General features: G+C 38.5%; 1 protein-coding gene across 2 annotated transcripts in view; it reads left to right on the forward strand.

Annotated features, from left to right (window-relative positions):
- The window catches only part of Ac13E (Adenylyl cyclase 13E), a 65,866-nt gene that overhangs the window by 2,833 nt on the left and 38,081 nt on the right, over window positions 1–24,952 (forward strand). For both annotated transcript variants that reach the window (XM_015170947.3, XM_015170948.3), the window contains exon 2: window positions 13,559–13,954. In XM_015170947.3, coding sequence (XP_015026433.2) covers window positions 13,946–13,954 — 9 coding nt within the window. In that variant the 5' untranslated portion in view covers window positions 13,559–13,945. The remainder of the gene's footprint in view (window positions 1–13,558; window positions 13,955–24,952) is intronic.

Genomic DNA, 24,952 nt, shown 5'->3' on the forward strand with positions numbered 1-24,952 from the left:
TCGACTAGAATTTCAATACCACAGAAAACGCTTGACGTTTGACAATCCAAGCGTTAAGGCGAGTAAAGTGGGTGGGCTTCTGGGCTATGATGTGGATGTTGCGAACATCGCTTGGCGTCTATTTTATAGTGGAGAACACCAGCTGTTAACTTACGTAAGCATATCAATATCAGGCTATGTCGCTTCAGTTATTCTGTGGCAGCGTTTTTGCAATTATGAGTGGATCTTCACAATCTGTAAATCATATGCCAACAATTGTCAGCATAACAATAGAAAGTGCTCAAATTCTATTCTATTGCACTGCATGGTTCAAGTTTCAAATTAGCTTTGAATATAACATTAGTTTATTTTCTGTTTATTAATGTACCGCAGCATTACGACGCATTTTATGGCACTTGTCAACTATATATTATGCACAGCTGTTAAAAGTATTATAGTTTGCTGTACATAATCATGTTAAGTAACATACAAATGTTAGGAAATACTGTAATCACGCTATATTACCAATAACTAGCTTACAGCTAACTTATTTTTTAAAATGTTTAAAAATGAAATTTTCCCGTCTCATTCTAAATGTAACAAGTCAGTTACTCAATTTATAATTATTTGACGTATTAGTATGTTAATTTTTGGGCAGGTTTATTAACATTGCTGCTGTTTACTGTGCGTGGGACTTTCCCGCGCTCGATAATTGCCGTAATCAATTGGAGCTGAGGTCTTCGGGGAAAAACCCTCAGGCTAAAACCAGCATTATGGCCATTCAAAGTGACAATATTAATGCAAATGTGCAGCTATGCTGCTGAGAACATAAAACCAGTGGCTCGAGCAAAAAGAGAGAGGGAGAAACGCAGAGGGACACGTGTCAGGGGACTTTCCCTGCAGCTTTTTTTTTTTGTTAGCCATGTTGGCTTGGTTTTTCCTACAGTTGTGGAGTATGTGCGTTGTTTCTGCTTGGCTTAGTCCTTGTCAAAAGTTCGGCCCGTAACTGAAATTCCCATAGAATGGCAAAAAGCGGTTAAAACTTTTTGTGGCTGTGTTTTGTTTATTTGATGGGTCATTTTACGTCTCGGCTTTCGGCTTCCTGACATGACACAACTCTAGGCGCTGGCATTTAATTTATAAGCTCACAGGCTGGGGATCATTTAAAATAACAACTTATTAATTAAAGTCAAAACCAAAATTCATTTACCAAATGAATATATAACGTAACGATTTGTTGTTGTTGCGTTGCCGCCGTCGCTGAACTTGTGTATGAGTTTTTTTTTTTTTTTTTAAATTACTCGTATAAAAATTTATGATTTATATACACATTATACACAAACACACACGCGCATACAATCTGAGAGACGCACGCGTTTAAGACCAGTTTCAGATTCCGAGTTTGTCGCTGAAAATCTCGAAAAATTTCCGAAGCGTGAAGCGACACTAACAGCAGCAGCAGCAGCAGCAGCAGCAGCAGCAGAAGCACTTTCAGTCGCAGCGACGTCGACAGCGACCGCGACTGCAAAAACAGCTGTTCCGTTTCGAACTTGAAACAAAGTCAAGCGGGCTTGTTGGTGTTGTTGTTGCTGCCGCTGCTGCTGCTGCTGCTGCTGCTGCCAGTTCTCGATCAGCGTCGCGTCGGCCGACGCTGCCGTTGAGTTGTCCAGTCGCTCAGATCGTTGGATGTCGCTTTTTGGCGTGATTCAGTTTGCGATTTAGATTTTAGAATACTCTTAGTAGCTGCTTAAGACGCTTAACTATGTCAACCGCTTTGACTTAATTTAATCAGCTCAGCTTCAAGTGCAGTCCTGGTTAAAAGGCTTGCTTTGCCATCAATTAAAAAAAAAATTATAGATGCGAGCTTTAAGTAATCAATGGCTTAAACTAATACGCGATCTTAACTAATTCTGAGTTTAAATAATGTGTAAATAATTTGTGAGAGAGCTTTACAATCAATTTTTCCAAGCTAACAATGTCAAGGGAGCCTTTCCCTCTGAAATATATTTTGATAGAGAGCTTTTAACTTACAGCCTAGCTCAGTTTTTTGAATCTTTGTAGGTCGTCTAAGTTATTCAGCTTATGATTTTAAAATTGATTTTATCATTGAAAGTCAATCTTACGAATTTATGCTAATCAAGATAATGCTAATCCAGATCAGATGTTCAGAAAAGCTTCGTTGTTGGTCCAAGACCAACTCGAGTAACATGCAATGAACATGAATAATTGAAACTCAATAAACCAAATATCAAATTAATATTTATAAAAAAAAAAGATCATTGAACTCTAAGAAAGTGTGGCAGCTACAATATTACAGTTGAGCTCCAAAATATATTTGAACTGCAGCGCAATAGGGTAAAGGTTCTTAACATGGACTATGCAAACTCTATTTAGGCAGAGCATTTAAAAATGGTTGTACTAACTAAGCTTTGAAATCTCTTGGTAGACGTGATTTGTTTTTTTTTTTTTTGCCTTTGTTTTTGTTTGGCTTGCGTTTTTTTTTATATATATATATCTTGTTGTTGTTCTAACCCAATTGCCCGGAGCCGGAGCCCGGACCGCCTCTCGAATTGTATCTGAATCTGAAACTGACTGAATCTGTGACTGTGACTGCGACTGCGACTTTGAGTCAAGGTGACGTAATGCCAACGCCTAAAGTGGCTTTTATACGCTTCAACAGATCAAGTATCAATTACAATCATTCAGAAAGAGCCGTTGGCAAAGCATTTTTTGTGGGTCATGCATTTGACTGTCCGGCACTTGGCTCTGACTTGACTGGACCTCACTGGACTTGACTTGGCTCATCCTGCTGCCTGCCTGACTGAGATTCCCGTGGCAAGTAGCTGGCAGGAGCTGGCAAACGAATTTTGGTTATTGAATTTGGTTTTTTCAGATCGCCAGTTACTTAAGTTGAAAGTAAACTAATCGACTTCTTTTATGTGTTTATTGTGTTCTAGAAATACATTTAGATACAAATATTTGTAAAGCGTGCACCTGTGTGAGTTCTGTGTAAGTGCAAAAGTTTTTCTCGTTCATTTCAAGTTGTTTGAAAATAAATTATAATTAGCTAAAAATAGCTGAAAATGAACATTTCGAGAGCTGCCCCGCAACGTGCCGCATTGGGCCACTTGACGACCACTTCGCCTCTCAACGCTCGAAGATACTTTATCAAAAATTGTTGTGGTTGTTGTTGCTCTTGTTCTTCTGCTTGTTGTTGTTGTTGTTGTTGTCGTCAGCTGCTTTCGCATTAATGATAATATCGGGTTACCAAAAGTCTTTTGTTTCATGTCGCTGCTTGCGCTTCTGTTTCACACACACGCACAACAGTTCGTGCAACATTTTGCAGACACCTTTTTTTTTGCGCTCAGGTGCTTAATTCCAGCCATTTGCCAGCTGTCAGCATCACAGTCCGTACGTATACTTTTGCCAGACAGTTTACAGATTAGCCCCAAAACGGTAGCATTAACCGATTGCCATGCCAAACGTAAATAAACAACACTCTTCTTTCGTACATCACAACGAAAATATTTTGTTAACAATAGCAACAACAACAACAACAACAACAACGACAGCAACAATAACATTTACTTACAAAAGTTCTCGTTACGGCCATTGCGCAACAATAACAAAAAGAAATAGAAAAACACATTTAATCAATTAGTCCAACCTTTTAAGCGTCTTTTAATGGCATCCGATTTTGATCGATCTACATATATATATATATGCCAATATCTGATTGTTGAAGAAAATGGTTCAGGAATGACGCTATTTAAGTTCCGAACCACACTGGTTCGCAAGCGATACGTTGTTGATAAGGCAGTTGTCCAGTTTTGGTGATGCGTTCACATTTGATAAGTTCACATTTTATAGCCTTATATAAATGTACGATAAGTTGTTAAAGATTTATTGGGGCTCGCACTCAATTATTTCTATTAAAGATTGGTAGACAGGCAATGATGAACAGTTTATATATAATCATTTAATATTTTAAATCGACCAATATTTGTTTTGATTCCATTTAAAAACGTCAGATGTTCTTAAATCATTTCTATGTCAAAGCTCTTTAACAAACCCAACTATATGTAAAAAAAACAAGTTCCTGGTAATGATTCGTAGATCAAAATGAATATACAAAATATTCCCAATCATATAAAAGAGTCATGATATATATACTATATATCATAGTTGATATAGTTCATGGGACATAAACCTATTACCTGCTTTTGATAGAATCGCATTGATTGAGCTATGATATTTATGCAATGTAGAAACATGCATACATTTGTGCGAAAAGAACCGTAAGTATAAACTTTAAATTTCTGAGAATATTTAAATAAACCCTATGTGGAAAAAGAAACTAGTTCTTGAGAAAATGAGTACAAATCTGAAATATGATTTGCCTATATCTGAATATAAAATAAGTTCCATGCTTTCAAGGTGTGCCATATATTCTATATATAAATTAAAAAATGATAAACAAAAGAACTAGTTCATGAACCCAATCCCATTTGGGGGTTTGTTTAATGGCGCACAGAATAAAGCAACCTTAAGTGTGATTTAAATTCACAGGTGCTAATTATCTATACATTGGCATTGTATTCGGGAAGGGTATTACAATTTCTTCTAGTTTCGGACTGTTGCTAATTGCATTTGCTTTTGTTTGTGTTTGAGTTTGCTTTTGCTGCTTTTATGGCTGCTGTGCTTTTTTGTTGCTGTTGCTCTTCTTTTTATTAACCCATGTAGAGGGTTTGATAAACATGTCAAGAAATTTGTAACACATGGACAGAAACATCCCCGATCCCAATAAGTATATATGTATATGTTTTTCATCGGTATCAACGGTATCGACGTGTCCGTCGAGATACTCTGTTTTTTGCCCACGTCCGCGTCCTTGTTGCAGGCTGTCGGATGTCGGTTAGGCCGGATCTGGCTATTATATCATATGGCTGCCAACTGATCGAACAAAAGTTAAATTCTTGCATAAAAAAGATGTTTATTTTTTGTGATACACGAGCTTAACTGTGTTCCTTGATAATAGACAACATCAATGTCATACAGCTCTTCTATGGAAAGAATCAGGCGTAGAATAGAACTTTTGTATGGTAAACAATTCAACACACACGAGCTTTACTGTTATTGTAGCATATTTAAAGGGCATTCAATCTTCGGCATAACGAATTTGACCATTCTTTTTTTTTTCCTTTTGCCTATTTACACTTTAACGCTTATTTATCTTTTAACTTTTCGACTTTGTGCCTAAAGTTCATGAGCACGCGTGCCGCCAGCGCTGCCGCCCGCTATACTGCCGTACCTGGCGGTGTAAACAAATGTTTAAAAATGAATTTTTCAATTTCCATTCAGCGCTACAACATAAACAACAAAAGCAAAGTAAAGCAAAGCCATGGCAATGACAATGCTCGACGGCGCATGTGATGCGAGTTCGGGTTTGTGTTCCCAGTTCGAATCTATAGCATCTATGGATACATGGATACATATATGCGGGAGCCAGTCAAGGTCAAGGATAAACTTGACACAGTTCTGTTGCTGACTTTCTGGACCTGTTCCCTTTTTTATTTGAATTGCCCGGCAGTAGCTGGCATAGTTCTGATGACTTAGTAGCAGTAATAACACTTTGTACGCTTAGTTTCCTGCTGCTCTTTATTATCATTTTATTAAAAGGTGTTGAAAATGTTTTGCGCTTTGTAGATGATCATAATCGCTGGGCACAGCATCTGGCATGATCATAGAGCCCATAAAAATCCCTCGTTAATAAACAGTGAGCATATTACCAATAACATTTATTCGCTGAATCGCATAAAACTCATCAATATACCTGACAATTGTTTATGCGATTGACCGAACCATCTGTTAGCCATTTCGATTTGAGTTTTTGTTTCCGTTATGCTAAAATTAAAATTACATACGTTTGAATATTTGTGATACATTTGGTTGTCAATGATCCCCAAATACTGAATCATTCATCGTATGAAATAGGGCTCTACTTTTGACTCATCCTCAATAAATCACGTTTAAACCTCGTGCACACCATTTTGGTGCTCGTTGGCTTGAGCCTTAGCTAAGGGATCTTTGAGCCAACTCTAAGTTTAAGAATGTGCAATATTATACACGTACGAGAGTGAAAAGGGTATATTAGTTTAATTAAAAGTACATCAGTCTGTCCGTATTGTGGACTTGAAACTTTGAATGAACAGTTCTGCAAACCCGCTTCACATTGGGTAATTTTACAGAAAAACGTCTGCAGAGTTACAGCTGGAGTGGGTAAGATTTGGAGCTCTTCTAAAGATTCATTTAAATACACTTATTTGGTTGGTTGATTATAATAATAATTTGAGGCTTTTCGCGCTGCTTACCTCTATTTTTCTTATATCAAGATATATTTAGGGTATTTCTATGTACCAGAGATCTATAAACAACCTTCTTAAAACTCTACTTAAAACAAATTATATTTCTTCTTTATAATGACAGTTGACTAAAGAGATTTTAAGCTAAGGTAAACAATAACTTTATATTAAGCTAAGCATTGAAGCCCGTTTTTGTGTTTCTGCAAAAGCCTCAACGACTCGCTATTCGCTGACATTTAGGGTATATAATACGATTGGTTAGTGGGCTCTGGCATTGTATTTTATAATTCGTTAAATTATTAATTTTCTAATTAAAATTGGAGCCTGCTGCATTTAGCTGACAACCGTCAAAGGGCAAACAATTTCTATTGTATTGCATGGATTACTTGTGGTCAGAGCTCGTAATGCAGTTTTCATTGTTTTAGCGGATTTAAACCCCAAAGCTCTAAACGTAATTATGAGCTGCAGTTGAAGGTGAAGTTGTTTTTAAAGGTGTTTTTGTTGTTGTTGATGAGCTCGCTCGCTGCAGCGCGTAATTGATGCTTATTTTAGAGCAAAGGCGATGTCGTCGCATCTTTCAGTTTTAGCAGCAGCAACGGCAGCTGCGTTGACTTTTGTTCTTAGTCTTTTGTAGTTGGCTTTGCCTAGCTTAGCTTGTGATTAGCAGATATTTGCATACATGCATACACCCACACTCACACGCACACTTAGGCAATTGACAACTGCAAGACAATGAAGAAAATTGCTGCTGCGCTTGCGTCCTCGTCGGCGTCGCTGAAAATTATTTGAAATATTTGTAATTTTGATTGTATTGTTTTTGCTGCTGCTGCTGCTGCTGCAGCCTGCCGTGGCTTTGAGTGTTTGCAATGCGATAATATTAATAAAATCAGTTCAGTGGCAAAGTCGACAATTCATTCAGTACGCCCACGCACACTCGCGTCTCCTTTCAGATACGGATACTTTTGTGTTTGCGTGTGTTTGTGCCTGTGCTTGTGTGCGCAGTTGGGTTTCTGTTTCTGTCAGTAATTATAATAAATGTATGCATAATAATACGACAAGCTGCAGCTTGTATTGAATAATGTCTGCATTCTAATGCATTCATGTCTTTAAGAACTTAAAACACGCAAGAGTTTGACAATTTGGTAATCAATCCAATGAATACTTTCTTTTTTGTGCCAGATATTCGGATGTGTACAAAACTCTATAACTTAAAACAAAACACACAAATTCATTACGATTAACAATAGGAGAGAACAATAAGTCCCTAAAAGTTGTTTCTTTCTCGCAAGTTTTACTTTTTCACACATTTTCCGCTAGTCAAAAAGAATTTAACATTTGCACTTGATTCGTGTTATTCACCCACTTCGTTCGGGTTTTGGGAAGATATTACACAACAAAAGAACAAAATGTATTTAAAAAAAGAACAAGAGAAGAGAGAAGAGATACGTTAATATCTCTAGTTGTAAAAATATTTATTTTTAGGTTTTGATAGTTGCAGAGATAATCTATGAAAACAATTTAGAGAAATATTGATCGACAAACAGAAAAACAAACAATGAAATCGATAAACTGTTTCAATTTGTATATTTTGGGGATTCCCATTGGTTATTGCTAGATATTTAATCAATTACTGTGTCCTCGATTGTTTGATAAACTGATAAGTATTTCTTTGAAAGACTTAGAATCACGAAATTGCAAAGCTTTTAATCGTTGAGGGGATTCTTTCACAGCTGCACTTCGTGATACTTATCGACATTCCAATGGCCAGCGATATGCGTTTCGAGGCGCCATGCAAAACACCCTACAAATGCATTTTGTCAAATGACATAATCCCTATAAATATTGTACAAACAACATGAGTTCCAGCACTGCTGCTTGTCAAGTGCGAAAAGAGCGTGCTAGAGGGGGCCTGACTTGGAAATACCCAGCACTCAGCGCCGAGATTTTGTTAAAGATGTTCCAGCTTTCCTTTTGCCTTAGCCCTGCTTTGTGGAAAATGCATTCTTGAGTTACTCCGTCATTCATGCTCCGATCTAGAAAAGACCGCATGAGGCTCTAACTTTGAAAATGTGGATATTTCAAATTTAAGTAGAACGCCGGATTATATCATAAGAGTCATATATTTGTAATCTATATTTCTTGGTGGAGATAGGAAAACAAGAAAGGCTCGTTCTACGTATCATATACGTATAATTCTTTATTCTGCTTAGTAAACAAGTTTGCACAAAACCATAATACCCGTCTAGCCCATATTCAATGGGTGCAGGGTATTAGAAAGAGAGACATAGCCGGCTGACGAAGTATGGGAAGCACGGGCAGGCATTGAGTAGTGAGTGCTCTCTGTAGGCGTGACAAGCGCGCCCGATACAAATTAATTGCAGCGTAGACGCAGCCCAGACAATGACGTCGACGTTGACTGCCGCGTGGGGAGCCCAGCAGCAGCTACAGTTGACATTGGCTACTGCAACAGCAACAGCAGCAGCAGCAGCAGCAACAGACGACGACGAAGCTCCTCAAGTGCCTGAGCTCAGTGTAATTCGAGATGCAGCTTTCAGAGTCTGCGATCTTGAGAGCGCAGCTGCCTTGCTGCAACAGCAGTAACAACAACAACAATAACAACAGCAATGCACATTTAATACAGGAAGTAAAACATTTTTTAGCTTTTTATACAATTTTTTCCTTCTCTTTTTCTTAAACCTCTGCCTGCGCTCAAGCATATATATGTATATGCAATATGCATTAAGCTGAGACTTGCCAGCTAAAAGATGAGCGTTGAGAGTTGAGAGTTGCACGTTGAGCGTCAGCGTCTGCAATGACAATGCAAAAAATGACATCGACAGGAAGGAAGTGCTTGCTGTTAATGGTAATACACCCCGTCATTTGGGATGGGCGGGGGGTGGGCAATTGGAATTTTGAAGCGTTGACGGCGAACACCTACAACGAATTCCACTGGAAACATTTCTGTCAAAGTGTGTTGCTTATTGTTGTTGTTGCTTCCTTCTATATATTTCTGCTTGGACTTCAACTCTTGGCTAGATTAATGAACAGTCTGTTAAATAGAGTGGTGATTGTTGCCTGTGCAAATTCTCTTAGAGAGACCATTAACAACTTTAATAGCATTCAAAGTTCTCTCTTTAAGTATCTTTAAGGCAAATCAAGCGTACTGTACACAAACAACTTGATATTTCACTAAGCCTTTGTGGACTTTAGATACATGTTAGAGCACATGTTGAATGTAAAGATAAATAGTGAAATTAATGTTAACATCAGCATGCGCATCTAGGCTGAATGTTGAATTCCTAAGAAGTCCAATCATACATATGCATGTGTGTAATTTATATACCCTTGTAGACTGTTTAACTAGTTTGTCACAAAATGCATAATGCAATGCTAAATTATTTTTATTTAATTTTTCTCTAAAGTTTGCTACCTATCCACACAATTTAGTGATATTAAATTTGTTTAGATTAATTTTAATAATGGCGTAGACATACTTCTTTGCCACGAGCCTATGACAAGATAACAACATAAAGTCTTATAGGAATAATCGGTCGTTCTTTCTATAGAAAACTTTTCTGTTTTTCAAAAAAACTTTGACATAAAACCATTCCTTATTCAATGTTTATGTATTTACACATGCCTTTGATCCACACTCGCTTAGAACATTTTATGCTTTTAGCCATTTGATAAGTCCATTAGTTGGTTGAATCTCAAAGTATTAGAGCTATGGTTAGATAGCTAAGCAGCATTTAATCATTGGCTTTGTGATTGTAACAGTTTGTTGCATGACTAGAGAAAAAGGAAAAAAAAAGATAAACAGAAAAACAACAACAAAGAGCAGCATAAAATTGTGTGGAATGTGATTTCGCCATTTGTCTCTGAGCTTGTCGCTGCTCTTTTCTCTCACAGTTCCGTTGATTTCTTTGCTTGTCTCTCAGCTAAGGTTTCGTTATTCATTTGCTCAAATTTCGTCGGTTTTTGCGTCAAATGACATCGACACAAATATACACATGCACACACACACTTATTTGACATGTGGCGACATTCAAATTTCAAGCTTCACAAAATATTTGAACGACTGGACAGAGTTTCAATTCAAAATTATTTCAGGGTAGAAACGATTCTTGGAATATTCACTGCACTCCCGAAAATTCTGATTACGTTCGGACCACGAAATGCATTTTCCAACTATAATTTTCATAATCTCATAATCATGTGCCATTGACATAACGAATATTGCGAATATCACGCATACGCCTCATGCACCCATGCATAATGCATTATCAAAATGCATCGTCGCCTTCGAATTGGGCAAACAAACGAATTTGCTACTGAATTTGCTATGGCGCATATTAAAGCAAGTTTTCATCCCAGAGGCAACAACTAACTAACAATCGACCAGACCATCAACTTGATTAAGACGATTAACACAAAAACGCTCATTACCAGAGCACGACTTGTTACCGTCACATATGGCATATGCCGGCAAGATGAAAGACATTAAGTCCCCTCTGGAATGCTAAACAGTTGGTTTAATCGCCACTAAGCAAATATATATGCAGTAGACTTTGGGATTTAATTTACACGCTTTTGACATTCTCAAAATCAGCTTTAATCTTGGCAAACACAAATTCTATGTTGTGCGTTTGGAAAGCTTTTAAAGGCATCAGTTTTTAAAGTAAATTTAAGCTTTTCAGATTGAGATTAATTTCATTGCGCCTGTTAAGTTGAATAAGTCTTTAGCTGGGAACTTAACTTTCATTGTCACTAAAAGCTTATTAATGCTTTAAAGTGAACTTAATTATACAAATGATACACACAGAACAGAGAAATTGGAAGTCTATTAATAATATAGCTAGTCTCTGAAATGCGCGTTTATATGGACAGACAAACAAAAGGGTGGCGGGAATCTGTAAGCTTTTGACTAACAATGATCAAATGATTGTTAAATTCATAACATTTTCTTCACATTTGTCAAGATGGCCCTTAAAGAGCATGTCAAAGAGCATGTCAAATCAGCAATGATCCTTAACCAGCTGACAGACTCTAGTATATAATTTTCTGCCTGTGTTATTATAAGTTGCGGTTGCCGGACTGCATCTGACGTCCGGCATCTGAGCTGTTTGCATTTGCAAAAGCATTAAGATTAACTACAGAGTAAACAGCAACAGCCAACATTCATATATTACCTATTGATAATCATCATCATCATCATTATCATTCCCATTATAATCATCTCATTTCCAATTTCGACTGTTGTTTCAATTTATTTGCTGCCCGCGCGCACACGCTGATTGGCGCTGTGCAAGTGTCATTGGGCATAACTATCTCTCACTTGCTCGCTCGCTCTCTCTCTCTCTCTCTTTGTCTCTCTCGCTCGCTCTCTCTCTCTCTTTGTCTCTCTCGCTCTCTCTCTCTCTCTCTCTCTCTCTCTCTCTTTCTCTTGAGTGGTGCGTGTCTACGCGCATCAGGTCTGTGGTTGGGCGTCTCGCTTCAAGCGGAAGCGCAACAGCAATGATGTTGTTAATGTACATTATTCTCGCTGATTATCATTGCTATGCTTATTATGCTGATTATGTTTCACTGTATTACACACACATCCACACACACACACACGCTCGCACTCGCATACACACAAACACAACCTTAACCTCTCTCCCACTGAGGCCATTGTTTAATATTTCATTTCACAGTGGATTTTACAGTTTGCAAAAAACAATTTTGTCATTTAATGAAAGTTAACAATCAAAGAGCAAGTATTCATTACTTAACAATAAAAACAGAAGTACAAATTATACAATACCCTTGCATATGCATAGCAGACTTTAAGATATGCTTATTATATATACACACAATTATATTTTCTAGATAAACACCCAATTTTAGCCTCACTTTCTGAGTGGGTGCTACATAATATAGTAGCCTGATGTTGACTAATTGCTGTTCACGTATTGCGAATAGTTCGTAGCTGCTGAGTTTGGTTAAGATATTCGGAAGAATATACAGTCTTGCATACATTAACATATCAACTTGTACAGATTATAGTTTGTACAATAAGTGTAGATGGGTATCTTATGCGGTCGCAGAAGTCTTCTTAAGCAAGAAGTGAGAAGTAGTTAACCAAATGATGCTTTTAACAATTTTATACGAATGGAATGTTTTGTTGACGGCATTAATCAAAGTTAATCAAATCAAAACGATGCTTATCACATACATAAATGCTTGAAAAGCAACCACACAGACTGCATTGCCCCTGAAAGAATGTATTTTTGAACAAAAACATATTATATATTATTGATCCCTTTTTGTTGATATGAATATGAATACATTTTGAAATGCAAGTTGTTCATACTTGTGTCTGAATATGTCGACCTGAAGATTCTTATGATATTTGCAGCGCCTACGGCTGGGTGATGTTTCCAAAACTGTATATACAATATCTCTATTCATATGCCTTGAAATATGGAAATGGGAGAAGATATCGAGAAAAACTTAAACGAGTTCCGCGTTTCGCATACGAGATATATATATTTCAATAATTAGATCTCTAGCTTTTGAAGATGGCCAGACAGACATGGCTTGATCGACTCTGCGAGAGGTCGGCGACGCTTCCTTCTGCCTGTTACATACACTTGTACAAAACAATTATACCCTCCCTTTTTAAGCACTTTCAAAGCGTTCTGGTTACAAAAGAAAATACTATAGTATAAAAAATGCACCAGTTTTTGATACATTTGTACCACTGTGGCTACCGTGGGCATATACCAAAAGCAAAGCACAAATTCAGAGCAACATCAGAAACAAAAAAAAAAAACATGAACTGGAACGGCGGCACAAGCAAACCAAACCGACCAGACCAGACCAGCTGCCGCCGCCGTTATTGACGTTGCGACGTTGGCGTTGACGTTAGCGTCGACAGTGACGCTGACGCTGACGTCGACGGCGACGTCGTGCGAAATTTATCACCCAACAGATTCTTGAACTCGACGGGCCGTAAGGTCGACAACTTGGCCTGCTAACGGCTGCTACCTGCTACCTGTCACCCGTTACTGTAAACCCCAAGAGCTCCCCCCTCCCACCCCCGCTTGCAATCTCGTTACCCGCTAGCCCCTCTTGCAAGCTTTGCATGACTGATTGTTTGATTAATGTCTCGGCCCAGGCCATGTGCATTCACTAATCTCCTGTTGTGGTTTTTTTTCGTTCTGTGTGTTTTACAGCCATGTGGCGGCGATGAGGCAGACAGCAGCTGGGAATATGCCGTGCCACTTGTTGCACGCCGTTTCCTTGCAGCAACAGCAACAGCAAGAGCAACAGCAACGACAGCAGCAACGAACTCGCATCAAATATCCTGCATATTACTCATACGCCATGTGCCGCCAGGATGCTACCGTAGCATGTTGCACCAGCAGCAGCAGGAGCTGCCACCGCTTGTGGCTAAGACGTGCTGACTAATTGAACTATCAATAAAGCAACAACAGTAACTACCGCAGCAACAGCAACAACAACAACAACAACAATAACTTTAAGCAGCATCAACCGCAACAACAACAACAACGGCAACAACAAAAAGCAAGCGAACAAAGTTGCTCGCCACACAACGCAAAATGTCTGAGGTAAGTTTGGTAATAAATTTTGTGGTAGTTGCAACTATCTTGGGGCATACAATTTATACTAATGAATTTAAAATCGAGTTTACCAGTCCTTATAACCAAAAACAACTTGGAATCAAAATATGCACTTAAAGGCAACGAGCGAGTGTGTGTGCGAGTGAGAAAGCCAGAGTATAAACCACAGCAAGATGATGAACTTAATGAACGCAAAAGTTACAAAATTCAATTTCATCAAATAATTTATTTTGCGCCTAGATAGCGAAAGTCTGCATTTACATTTTTGGCTGGCCCGAAAATTCAATAAAATACGTATGCATCTTCTATAATTTTAATGCCAGGCTCAACAAATTCATATATTTTACCACCTTGTCTCACCTGATTGTGACTGTAATTATTAGATCAGAGTATTGCGCTCTTTGACAATTTTCTTACGTGTTTTCAAGTCAAAATCAACTAATAATAATTGAAACACTTGTCAAAATAGCTTTCATATAATTATAATATATAATTTGGCCGTCAGGCTAAATTTAGAAAATCTTTAGTATAACTATAACTCCATGCTGAGCTGAAGTCTGTTAAGATAGACATTTTTATATAGAAAGACTTGAGTCTTTTCGTAAAGAGATTTCCTTATTACATCTCAACTAATGATGTGTAAATACCATACATGGCTGGATGTATATACATACATATACGTACTAAGTAAGAGAATATCTTACCTAGAGCCTCTTGTTGTCTTAATCAATCCACAGCCCAGTTTGAGTTACTCGAGTGTCTCTGTAAATTGTTGGAAAACCATTGTGTGAGGCTTTTTTGTGTTTATCATCCGATCGGGGTTGAATTTATTTTCAAAGATCTTTCTCAGCATTTTATCATGCTGTACATATATACACATTCCCTAGCCCTCTTTCGTTTAAATGGAAGTTCAAGATTGAATAAGTAAAAGTAAATCAATTGTTTGATCGAATTTTAATTTAGTTTTCTCAAACTTTCTTTTAATCTTGTAAGGGTAAATATACATATTCTAAGGGAGGCAAATGTGTGAAAAATCGTATGAAACTAGTTTGGCTCTGAGCAACTTAGGAAATTATTTTAGGGGCTAAACTGACTTTTTATTTGCGAACATTTTGCCTACAATAGTTACTGAAGTTATGCCAAATATTTCTTATAGAATTATAAGAAAGAAAACAATGAGTAGAAAACAAATACTTGAAGTTTAAGTCAGTTTTGTCCAGTTGCAAGTGGCACAGCTCTTCCCACTGAACAAAAACAAAAACAAGGGAAACAACAACAATATGTTGAGGGCTGCCTGGTGGAATTTGTCTTTCTTGGGTCCCGCATAATCATTTGAATTTTGGGTCAGTGACGTCGTCGTCTCATGTCTCATGTTTATGTATGGGATACACTCACACACGCATGCACTCACGCGCTCTCATCTAGTGAGAGAGGGAGAGGGGTGGATAAGGAGCGAGGGAGAGGAAAGAAGTAAACAGAGGTGCCTTTACCTTTACGAACAGCTGTTGCCACACCGTGTCACAAATATTGACCTAATTTGCAGCTGTTTACAAATTCATTTGGCCACCGTGTGGCCCACATCGCATATCCTCGCATCCTGTGGGGCAGGACTTTGCGTTTTTGGCGCATGATTTATGCAGCACCGCGAAGCCCTCTGCCAGTTGCCAGTCGCCAGTCGCCAGTTGCCAGTGGGCCGTTGGCTGTTGCCAGCGCTAGTTTAAAGTGGGTCAAACCAGTCCACGTCCCAGGCAGCGTGCCCCACTCAATCCAGTGGCTATCCACAGGATGTTTGCGGTAGCTCCAGGCTAGCGGGGATTGCCAGCCTGGCGGGTCAGCGGAAAGGCGGGTCAGTTATGAACACATTGCTGGCATTCCCTTGTTAAACAAATTTACATTTTCATGCGCTAACGGAGCAGCCAACACTGGACACTGGAGAAACGCCACACGCGACCGCCAAGTTGTAGAAACCCAAAAGTGAGCGGCGTATACGAAAAACACAATCGAAATACTTTCAATTATATATTATACATCAGCATTACAGCTAGATAAATATACTGATAGGGTCTTATCATTTAATTCTAGTTGTATTTCACATAAAAGAACTTTTTAGGTATACGAAAACTTGCCAACAGCTTAGGAACACCAAGCGACACATACATAGACAGTCCAGTCGTAGCCATACAAGAGATTGCTACTATTTTGATCAAGATAACATATATATAACATATATTCTTTCTTAGAACCAACGCTGCAAACCCGTTTTGAGCTGAACCAGTTTGAATCTATACCATAAATCTGGTTATTTGTGCAAGAAACAGCGGAGCCTTAGCCTTAGCCTAAACCAAATCCTTTTATTCAAAAAGTTAATTTGCAAACTCTGAAAATTGCTTTCAGAATCCTTACATTACTCCAACAATGAAAGAACGTTGAACAAATTATGCAACTTAGGTCAGGAAATGTGTTGCAAGCAATGTTTCTATAGATATTACCATTCAGATAAATTGCGCTAATTCACCGCGAGGCATTGGTTCGAACCGCGAACTGAAGCACCTAACGATTCTTTTGGGTTAATAATATTTTAATTGGAACTTCCCAAAACTACGCTTCTCGGCTTTCAGAGAAATTCCAGCTTAAAGACGGGGCCACTCGTTTAATTGGTTCAAATTGTTAAAGCTTGTTTATTTTGAAGAGAAAAAAGCATTAAGATGGGCGTTGCAGAAAACCAATGCACTAGCTTATGTTTTTAAGTAGATTAAAATGAATTAGATGTCGTTCTTAATGATTCCTGTGAAACACTTAAAACACTTGTTACTGAAAAAAACAAGTAAGAGATTCTAGTCGGGAGCTCACGACTAAGGAATACCCTAACCTCCAACACCAATTTTTTACATTATATCTTATTGTACCATCTCAAAAAAAATACAATTTGAGTTATTAACTTGATTTATAGCTCTGCGGTGGTATCGGCGAGATGGCGATAGGTATAAAATGAGAGATACTTGATACAATTCGCTCAAAATCAGGATGTCGATTTTTATTGATTGGATCGGTGATGCTTCCTTCTGCCTGTTACATACATTTGGACAAATACATTATACCCTTTTAACTTATTTTCAATGGGTTCAGGGTATGAAAACAAAATTCTTATAAAATTGGGACTGCCCCAAAGTAGTGGAGAATTCGGATTTTCAGAATTCCAGGTTTCAGTTATAAATTAAAAAGTGTTCGTGGGCAGAATTAAATGTGGGATAAATGCTTCTTTGAAAATAAAAGATTTACAAATATAGCCAGACAAAGAGAATATACTGGGTATAAGGATTATGTAAGGGCAAGGGACTTAGCGACAAAACCAAGCTAAAACAAAGATAAGTGCTCTAGTCGGGAGTGTTCGACTAGGAGATTCCCTAAAGTTAGCGCTGAGCTGCCATCAAACACATTCGAGCTAGTTTTCAACAAAATTAGTTTCTTACAAATTTACGGAAAACAAGGGAAGGGAAGAAGTAATATATTCTGGATAGGTGTATGCATTGTAAATTGAATGCCTCTCGTTTTTATAAATACGGAGATTATTTGTATCGTGTTCATAGAAACGGACAAGTTCGTTCATAATTTCAAGTCCTTAGCTCTTCTGCACAGATGGATGGACAGACAGACAGGCGTGACTCAATCGACTCCGATCGAAGATACCTCGTTCTGCGTGTTACAGACATTCGCTCAAAACCATTTTCAATGATTTCAGAGTAAAAAAAGGAAACAGAAAATGTTGTTTATAATATAACGAAAATATTGTGTGGCGAATAATGCAAATTGGCGTAAGAACACAATAGAATGTGTAAGTAAATTTCTATATGGGAGCTTGGCAGCAAACTTGTTAAATACTTTAAGTTTAATCTTGGATTGAAGAGCTGTAGTAACATTGTTCACAAAAGAGCTCAACAGTTGCTGTTGGCTTTAAGTATTTGTGCATATGGGAACATATGTATACACAACCCAAACAACAAAAGAAATGGCAAACCAAATAAAATGTGCAGATAAATTGCAATTGGCAACAGAACGTCAAATGGCAGATAACCGAGCCGAATGGATACCCATAGAGTCAGTGGTTTTTCACTTTTATCTCCGAAGTCTCCGCCAAGCAAAAAAGCAGCTCATAATAAAATTCACAATGCTTTTTTTTTTTTATTTTCATGTCAGCTTTTGCCGAATAAAGCATTCATGTGCGTATATATTTGATCAGGACGATGAGCTGAGTGGATATTGGCATATTCGACTTTATTCTTATGTTTCTTTTTACTTCGGTATGGAACCATCGGGCGGGCATTGAGTTGTTGCATAAAAAACATTGTCCTCTTAAAGTAATCTTGACTTGCTCGTATTTTCGGTAAATATGGAAAATGGCAGCACCAATAAAAAGAATCTGTCTTAAATTAATATATTATATTAAAACCTTTTGTCAACTGACATTCGGAGCGAATTAATTCATGAATCAAATAATGTTTTTTTTTTTCAATGAAATATATATTCCAGTTCAGATATAAGGCGTTTGTTTTTTATCTGACTAGCTCTGTTAAAAGTTGGGTTAATGCCTTTTTAGCTTGGACACATTTCAAGAAAAATCTAAATACCATAACCAGTAGACTTTTGACCACTACATTTGACCAGTCGTGGTTTTATAATAGATCGAATTTCTTTATTTCGTACATCTGTAGTTTGCCCGAAAGGGTAATAAATCTTCCACACTTCATTGGATGTGGCATGAAGCCACATAAAGGCGTTCAATTCGGTGCATTAAAACAAAGGCGCGATTATGATAATGATTTTTACTATGATGATGATGATGATGATGATGATGTTGTTGTGGTTGTTCTTATTATTGTTGCTGCTGATTTGTGGTAATTAGGCTACTAATTCTTCCTTCGAACTAATGCGTCTATTGCTAACTCTGAGCTGCCTGGTCGTCATTTTCACTGATTGTTTCTGTTTCCTGTGCATTGATTTCATTGATTGATGCGTTTTTAATGATGGCGACAGGCGGCAGGTGGTAAAAAGCTGGTGAGGCAGCCGCTTGAATCATTAGCAATACAGTAGCACAACTTCCCACCTCTCTCTCTCTCTCTCGCTGAGCAGCTGTCGCCGAAGGTAAACAAATTGGCAACTCGGCGCGTCTCGATTGCAATAAACTAAATGAAAAATAAATAGCCAGCGGTAAATGTTAGAATAAGAACTAACAATAAAGAACTGTTCTTTTCGGCACATATTCGATTAAATACCCTAGTTTATTTCCGACCGAATGTTTCTATCATAAAATAGTCCGATCTAAGGTGCATAGGAGAAAAACAAAATGCTGGTTTTAGTGAAATATTTGAAGAAACAGAAAATGTATCCTTCCCATAGAGCGTTATGATCGCTTGTGTTAGTACAAAGTCTGACATAAAGATAGCTTTAAAAGTAGGCAACTAGACAGAGTTTGCATTGCTGAATTGCCTTCAGATACTGACGTCTCCGGCGTGGCAAAATATGATACCCTTTGCAAGGGTATAAAAACGGGCAGTAGCAGCAATTGGGAGGCGCGCATGGGGCAGAGGTAGCTGCTGATTTCAAGGTTGTGTGCTAGTGTGGATAACTGACACAGCCAATGCCTGGAAACTGACACAACACTAAAGTTACGACAGGCAAACAAAAGGGCAACAGCCAAACAAACAAGTGACAACAACGGCGGCAGCAACAACAAGAACAACACAGATATAGCACATGGGAATGCCGGTTGGCAGTTGGTGTTTACGAGTCGCCTGCAAGTATGCTATGAAAAATATTGTAATCATAAACTATGCCACACAAAAGCAACAACTGACTGAGAGCAACAACGGGGGAATTGCGCCAATTGGCCAAGTACGCAGTATGGGATTTGGGTTGGCCGGGAGCCGCTTGAATTGAGTTTCGGCATGGCCTTGCGGTCAAGCCGGGCCAAATGGAGCTGTCGCATTTGAAATCTCTTTGGTGCAAATGCACAAACATCAAACGCACCACCACCAACAGTTCAACCACAACCAACCATCAGCAACATAACCCACATGCAAATAAAAAAAAATAAATGAGTTTATTCGAAATTGCGGAAGATTAAGTCAGTTTCTTTTATTTAACAGAAACAATATAGACAAACCATTACGATATAAATAAACCCACAATCGTTAGTTCAAATTGAATTTTCCACAGTGTTGACTTGAAGGAAGAACCAAAGGATTGTCGACAGCTCGGTGAATCGAGCACGTTTCGAGCCCTCTTGTGCTCAGTTCGCATACCTAGGAAGATCGCCGGATATTATTCCCTTTAGCCGTTTTTGGGAGCAGGTTCTTTATGACTTGTGTTCATTCTAAAGTTGATTAGTTTCAGTTCGTGTGGCCTTAAATGCAAAATAAATGGAAATTCAGGGCAGGAACTGGTTCGAGACCAGGCCTGGAAATAATTCGATGTGAATGTGTGAATATTGTTGTCCACATGTTTTTTTTTACTTCAATATAATATTATAAAGTTGCCGATTGAGTATATGTAAATAGTCAGATAATTGAAATATTGCTCACTTTGCAGGCAGCAGGAGGTGGTAAGTGTTTAGCAGTTACTGTCAATTTGTAGTATGTCAAATATTATTCAAGCCAAGTCAAGTTGTCTTTGTCATGTGCACTGCTACTGCTGCTACTGCTACTGCTGCTACTGCTGCTGCTGCCACTGCTGGTTTGTCTGCAGAAGTGACTCATTATGAATTCATGAGTTTGTCGTTGGCTTTGGGGCATGGCAGCGAGGCCGAGGGCAGCAAGGGGCAGATAATGGGGTGGTGCAATTAACTGGCAAACATTGCCGACGTTCACAGCATCTTGACGGGGCTGTAAAAGTACACGGACAGTAATAGGAGCAGCGCAAATACTTACAGTTGCTCTCAAAACCCATTGAAGCATATTATCGTAAAGAGTTTTCAAGAATTGACAATTGCAAAATGCCCTTCAAGCATGCAATGGTAAATGTTGCTATTTCTACAAAAAAATACACAGTCGAAATTTAAACATGTAATCTTTCAGAAATCTATCAGGAATATGGTTCAGAAGGGCGCCTTAGTACACTTTTTTTTGTAGAATTTTGCGAATCCAATTAAATTGTTCTATAGAAAAATTATAATTTCTCTCTCTTTTAATATACATTGACATATTATACGAGACTTTCAGAGAAGACATCTGCTTACAAATGGAAGGAGGGTATTTCTAGTTGAGCATTGCATTTCAGTTTTGATGTGCAAAATTTACCTTTCAGAAGAAAAAAAAAAAAAAGAAACACCTAAAAAGATTATCACTAAGTGAGGCTAATGTGTGGTGACAGGGCACAGAAGACATATCCTGCCCTATAAAGTAGATAAAAGTACATAAGGTATTCAAGCCCATAGGCCAAATGTGTTGCCTGAAAGTTAACATGGTGTAGTAAATAAGGGCAGGATAGGATAAATAGAATATTCTACTTGATTGCAAGAGATGCAAGAAACAGAGCCCTGTAAAGAACACATTTAAAAGTCGAACAGTTCACATGGATCTCTCTGCCTTTTGGCCCGTATTAACATATCAATCTTTGGGACATGATTTAAGTTATTGACTTAATACTTTCAAACACTTGCAAACATTCGAGGGTATCTTTAGGTGGAACATTATTTTGTACTTTATTTTTTTTTCGTTCAGCGCAATCCGCAACACTTAGAAAATTTTTTTTTTCAGCTCGAGCTGCACATTAACATAAAATAAAACATTTATGGAAATGCCTTAGCCATGTCGCAAGTCGCTAAGTGCGAGTCGTACTGAGTGTGTGTGCGTATGTGTGTGTAGTTCCAAAGATTTACATACAATTTGCATATGTTTTGGGGTATTTATTTGTGTGTATATATATATATATATATATGTGTGTGTGTGTGTGTGTGTGTGTGGATGTCGCGATGTCAAGCGCCCAACGCGTTTATCTGTGCGTATGCAAAAGTTTTCCAATTAAAACTTTCGCAACGTCGCCACCGATTTCGCTCAGCCGTGTCCTGATCCTGCTGCTGTTCCATCCAGGCATCCGGGGCATCAAGAGTGGTTAAATGATTGAGTGCGAGGGAGAGGGTCAGAGGAGGAGGGAGAGCAGGCCAAAGGGTAAACATTGACGGCAATCAGCGTTTCCGTTGCCGTTGCCGACAATTATGTCGCATAATGAGCTATAAACTGGCGTGGCAAAAAAAGGAGGTGGCTGTGGGCATGGTTTAATAAATATGCACACGTTTAGCTGCAAATGGCGGCTCAAGTGATGAGCACACACACGCACACACACACACACAGCCGTGTCAGCTGTGCGTACTTGATGTTGTTGTTGTTCATGTAGCCGCTCAAGTGTGCAGAGAGAAAACACTCATACGTCAGGTAGGCCAGAGCTAATACATGGTTCGGGTCCAACTTCTGTTTTGGCAATTGCCTTGCTGCGCTCTTGGCAAATGGGGCGTTAAACTTGGACGCGTTACCAACAACATTGAAGTTCTGTGAGGCGGGTGGCTGACGTAGTGGGTGGTGCTCTATAAAGGCTCTAGGAGGCATAGCTTGTGGAGTTTGTGAACTGCGAGCAAACAATTGGCATAATCGTTGCGTTGACAGCTTTGACAGATTGTTGTTTATTGTAGCCATTGTTGCCGTTAGTATTATTATATATTCTTGCTGTTATAACGATTGTCCTTTGTTATGTCCCGGATAGGCGCAGCTGCTGCCATGCTCTATCGCCCCCAATTTGGTAGCGTTTAGCATAGGCATTGATATTTGCTGTCCAAGAATTTCATTTGCTTTTCGGCAGTGTACAAAAAAGAAGAATCAATAATTTTTAACTTTGGTATACACTTTTGTACGCCGTATATAAATCCTGAAAATAATGATTGGACTATAAACATGTTTATAGAAATTAGAAGAAAGCTCGAATGTTTCTAACGAAAACATGGCGCAGAATGCAGTGTACCTTCTAGCCCGCCACTCACACATCCGTACTCACATCCTGACAGCGTATTGCGCAGTCGTTTGCACCGGATAAGCAACACTTGAAATTCTTACGTCCTATAGTTCCCAAAATCGACAGAAATGCCTGCACGCAGATATTAAGAATATGATATATACTTATTTTTAGCGTGTGACGTCTTCTGCTGCCAGTTACATTCATTTGCCCATGTTGCGCATGTGGTTTTCACTCAGTTTCAATGGAAAAACTGCACAAGAGGAACAGGCATTGCGGGCAAAGTACCTATTATCACTGAGTCCATTAGTCAGTCAGTCAATAAGTCTGACACTCAATTCATTTCGGTGCGTCAGCAGCAGTCGCAACGTTCCGACGCCCACTCTCACGTGTCCCGGCCAGCTGCATTGTCACCTTGGCGAGCATTGGCGTCACGGGCAGCAGCAGCAGCAGGAGCAGAAGCTAAGCCGTCTTTGACCTGTCTGTGAGCTGCTAACGCGCCTACACGGCTACCCCGCGTCCCCGCTGCCACGCTGCCATGGCGATCATTTGTTTGCTTGTCGTTTGCCAGATGCGCGCATAAAAAATGTAAGCTGCGAAGAAGAAGTAGATTTATCTCGGCTTTCTTTAGCATTCAATGCCCATTCAGAGTCACATTCACACTCACATGCACGTGTGACGTTGACTTAGACGCAACCCCCTCCCCGCAACATCATTCGAAATCAGAGCATAAGCCAGTCAAGACTCATCATGAATGAAATCAGACTCAAAACGATATAGATACGCATTTAATGTGTCGAGTGGTGCTCGTTTAATATATTAATATTTATAATACCTAGCTACAGAGCTATTCAAAAGGCATTCAAAATGCGGCAGCCAAGTGCCTGCAACTATGTGGCAAGCAAACTTGTAACTGGCTACGCTACAGATTTGTAGAAATAATAGGCTTTACATTACGAGAGTTGTTTACATTTTTTACGGAAATCATTAAAATAGGCATTAGCAATAGGCATTATAATAATTATAATAAATATAACAATCTTGTTACGTATTGGCTTGAAGTGTGTCTATGACATGTTGTTTTGCGTATAGAAATAACGAACTTTTTGTCGAAATGCCTTTTGTATAATTTCTCAAAAGTACTGCCAATTGTTATATTTGTTTGTTAAATTTGTTATTGTTTACCAAGAACACATCAGTGTTAAATTAAAAAACAAGAAATAATTCGGATATGAATGGAATTAAGACAATATTTGGCTTGTTTTAAACAAAGTATCTTTTAGACAATCAACTGTTCGCTAAACGTTCGTTTAGATGAACACTATTTTGGGGCTACCCGGTTCATAAATTTAATTAATAAGTTTGCGAACAAATTGAAACTAGAAATTGGTATGCATATTAATTGATATAACCTATAATTGAGGCTTGCAACTCCTACACAGTTTAGACACATTTTGATGTAATAGTTGTTCAACAATAATAAATGTTCGATTGTTGTGCAGAACAGTAGGCAATAACAAATCTATAAATAACAAATCATTAACTGCAAATTTATTCTGTAAATCATGTTCATGTCAATCGCTGCTCGCGTATATCCAGATAATCAGAGTTGCAACAGTTGGTTTGTTTTTGTGTAACATACCTTTGGGCGCAGCTGGCGGAAAACGCATTAAGAGTGCGTCAGAGCTGCGGCTAATTTCCATTTGTTAATGGTAAAGGGGAGCCAGGGGGGAACGTGAAGCCAAATGGTGGATTGGAATTGGTATTGAAACTGAATTCGTAATGCGTAATGCTATGGGCAATAATATTGAATGAGTGCGAGTACGTAAGTACCTGCTTCATACTAATGCCTGTATGCGTGTGTGTGTGTGTGTGTGTGTGCGTGTAGGTGTAGTCAGTGTGTTTTCCCAAAGAATGAACGGGCAGCCGCCAGACAGACAAACAAACTAATTTTCTATTGAATAACACAACAAACAACAACGCAAACCA

This window comes from Drosophila virilis, chromosome X (assembly GCF_030788295.1).
Source record: "Drosophila virilis strain 15010-1051.87 chromosome X, Dvir_AGI_RSII-ME, whole genome shotgun sequence".
NCBI lineage: Eukaryota > Metazoa > Arthropoda > Insecta > Diptera > Drosophilidae > Drosophila > Drosophila virilis.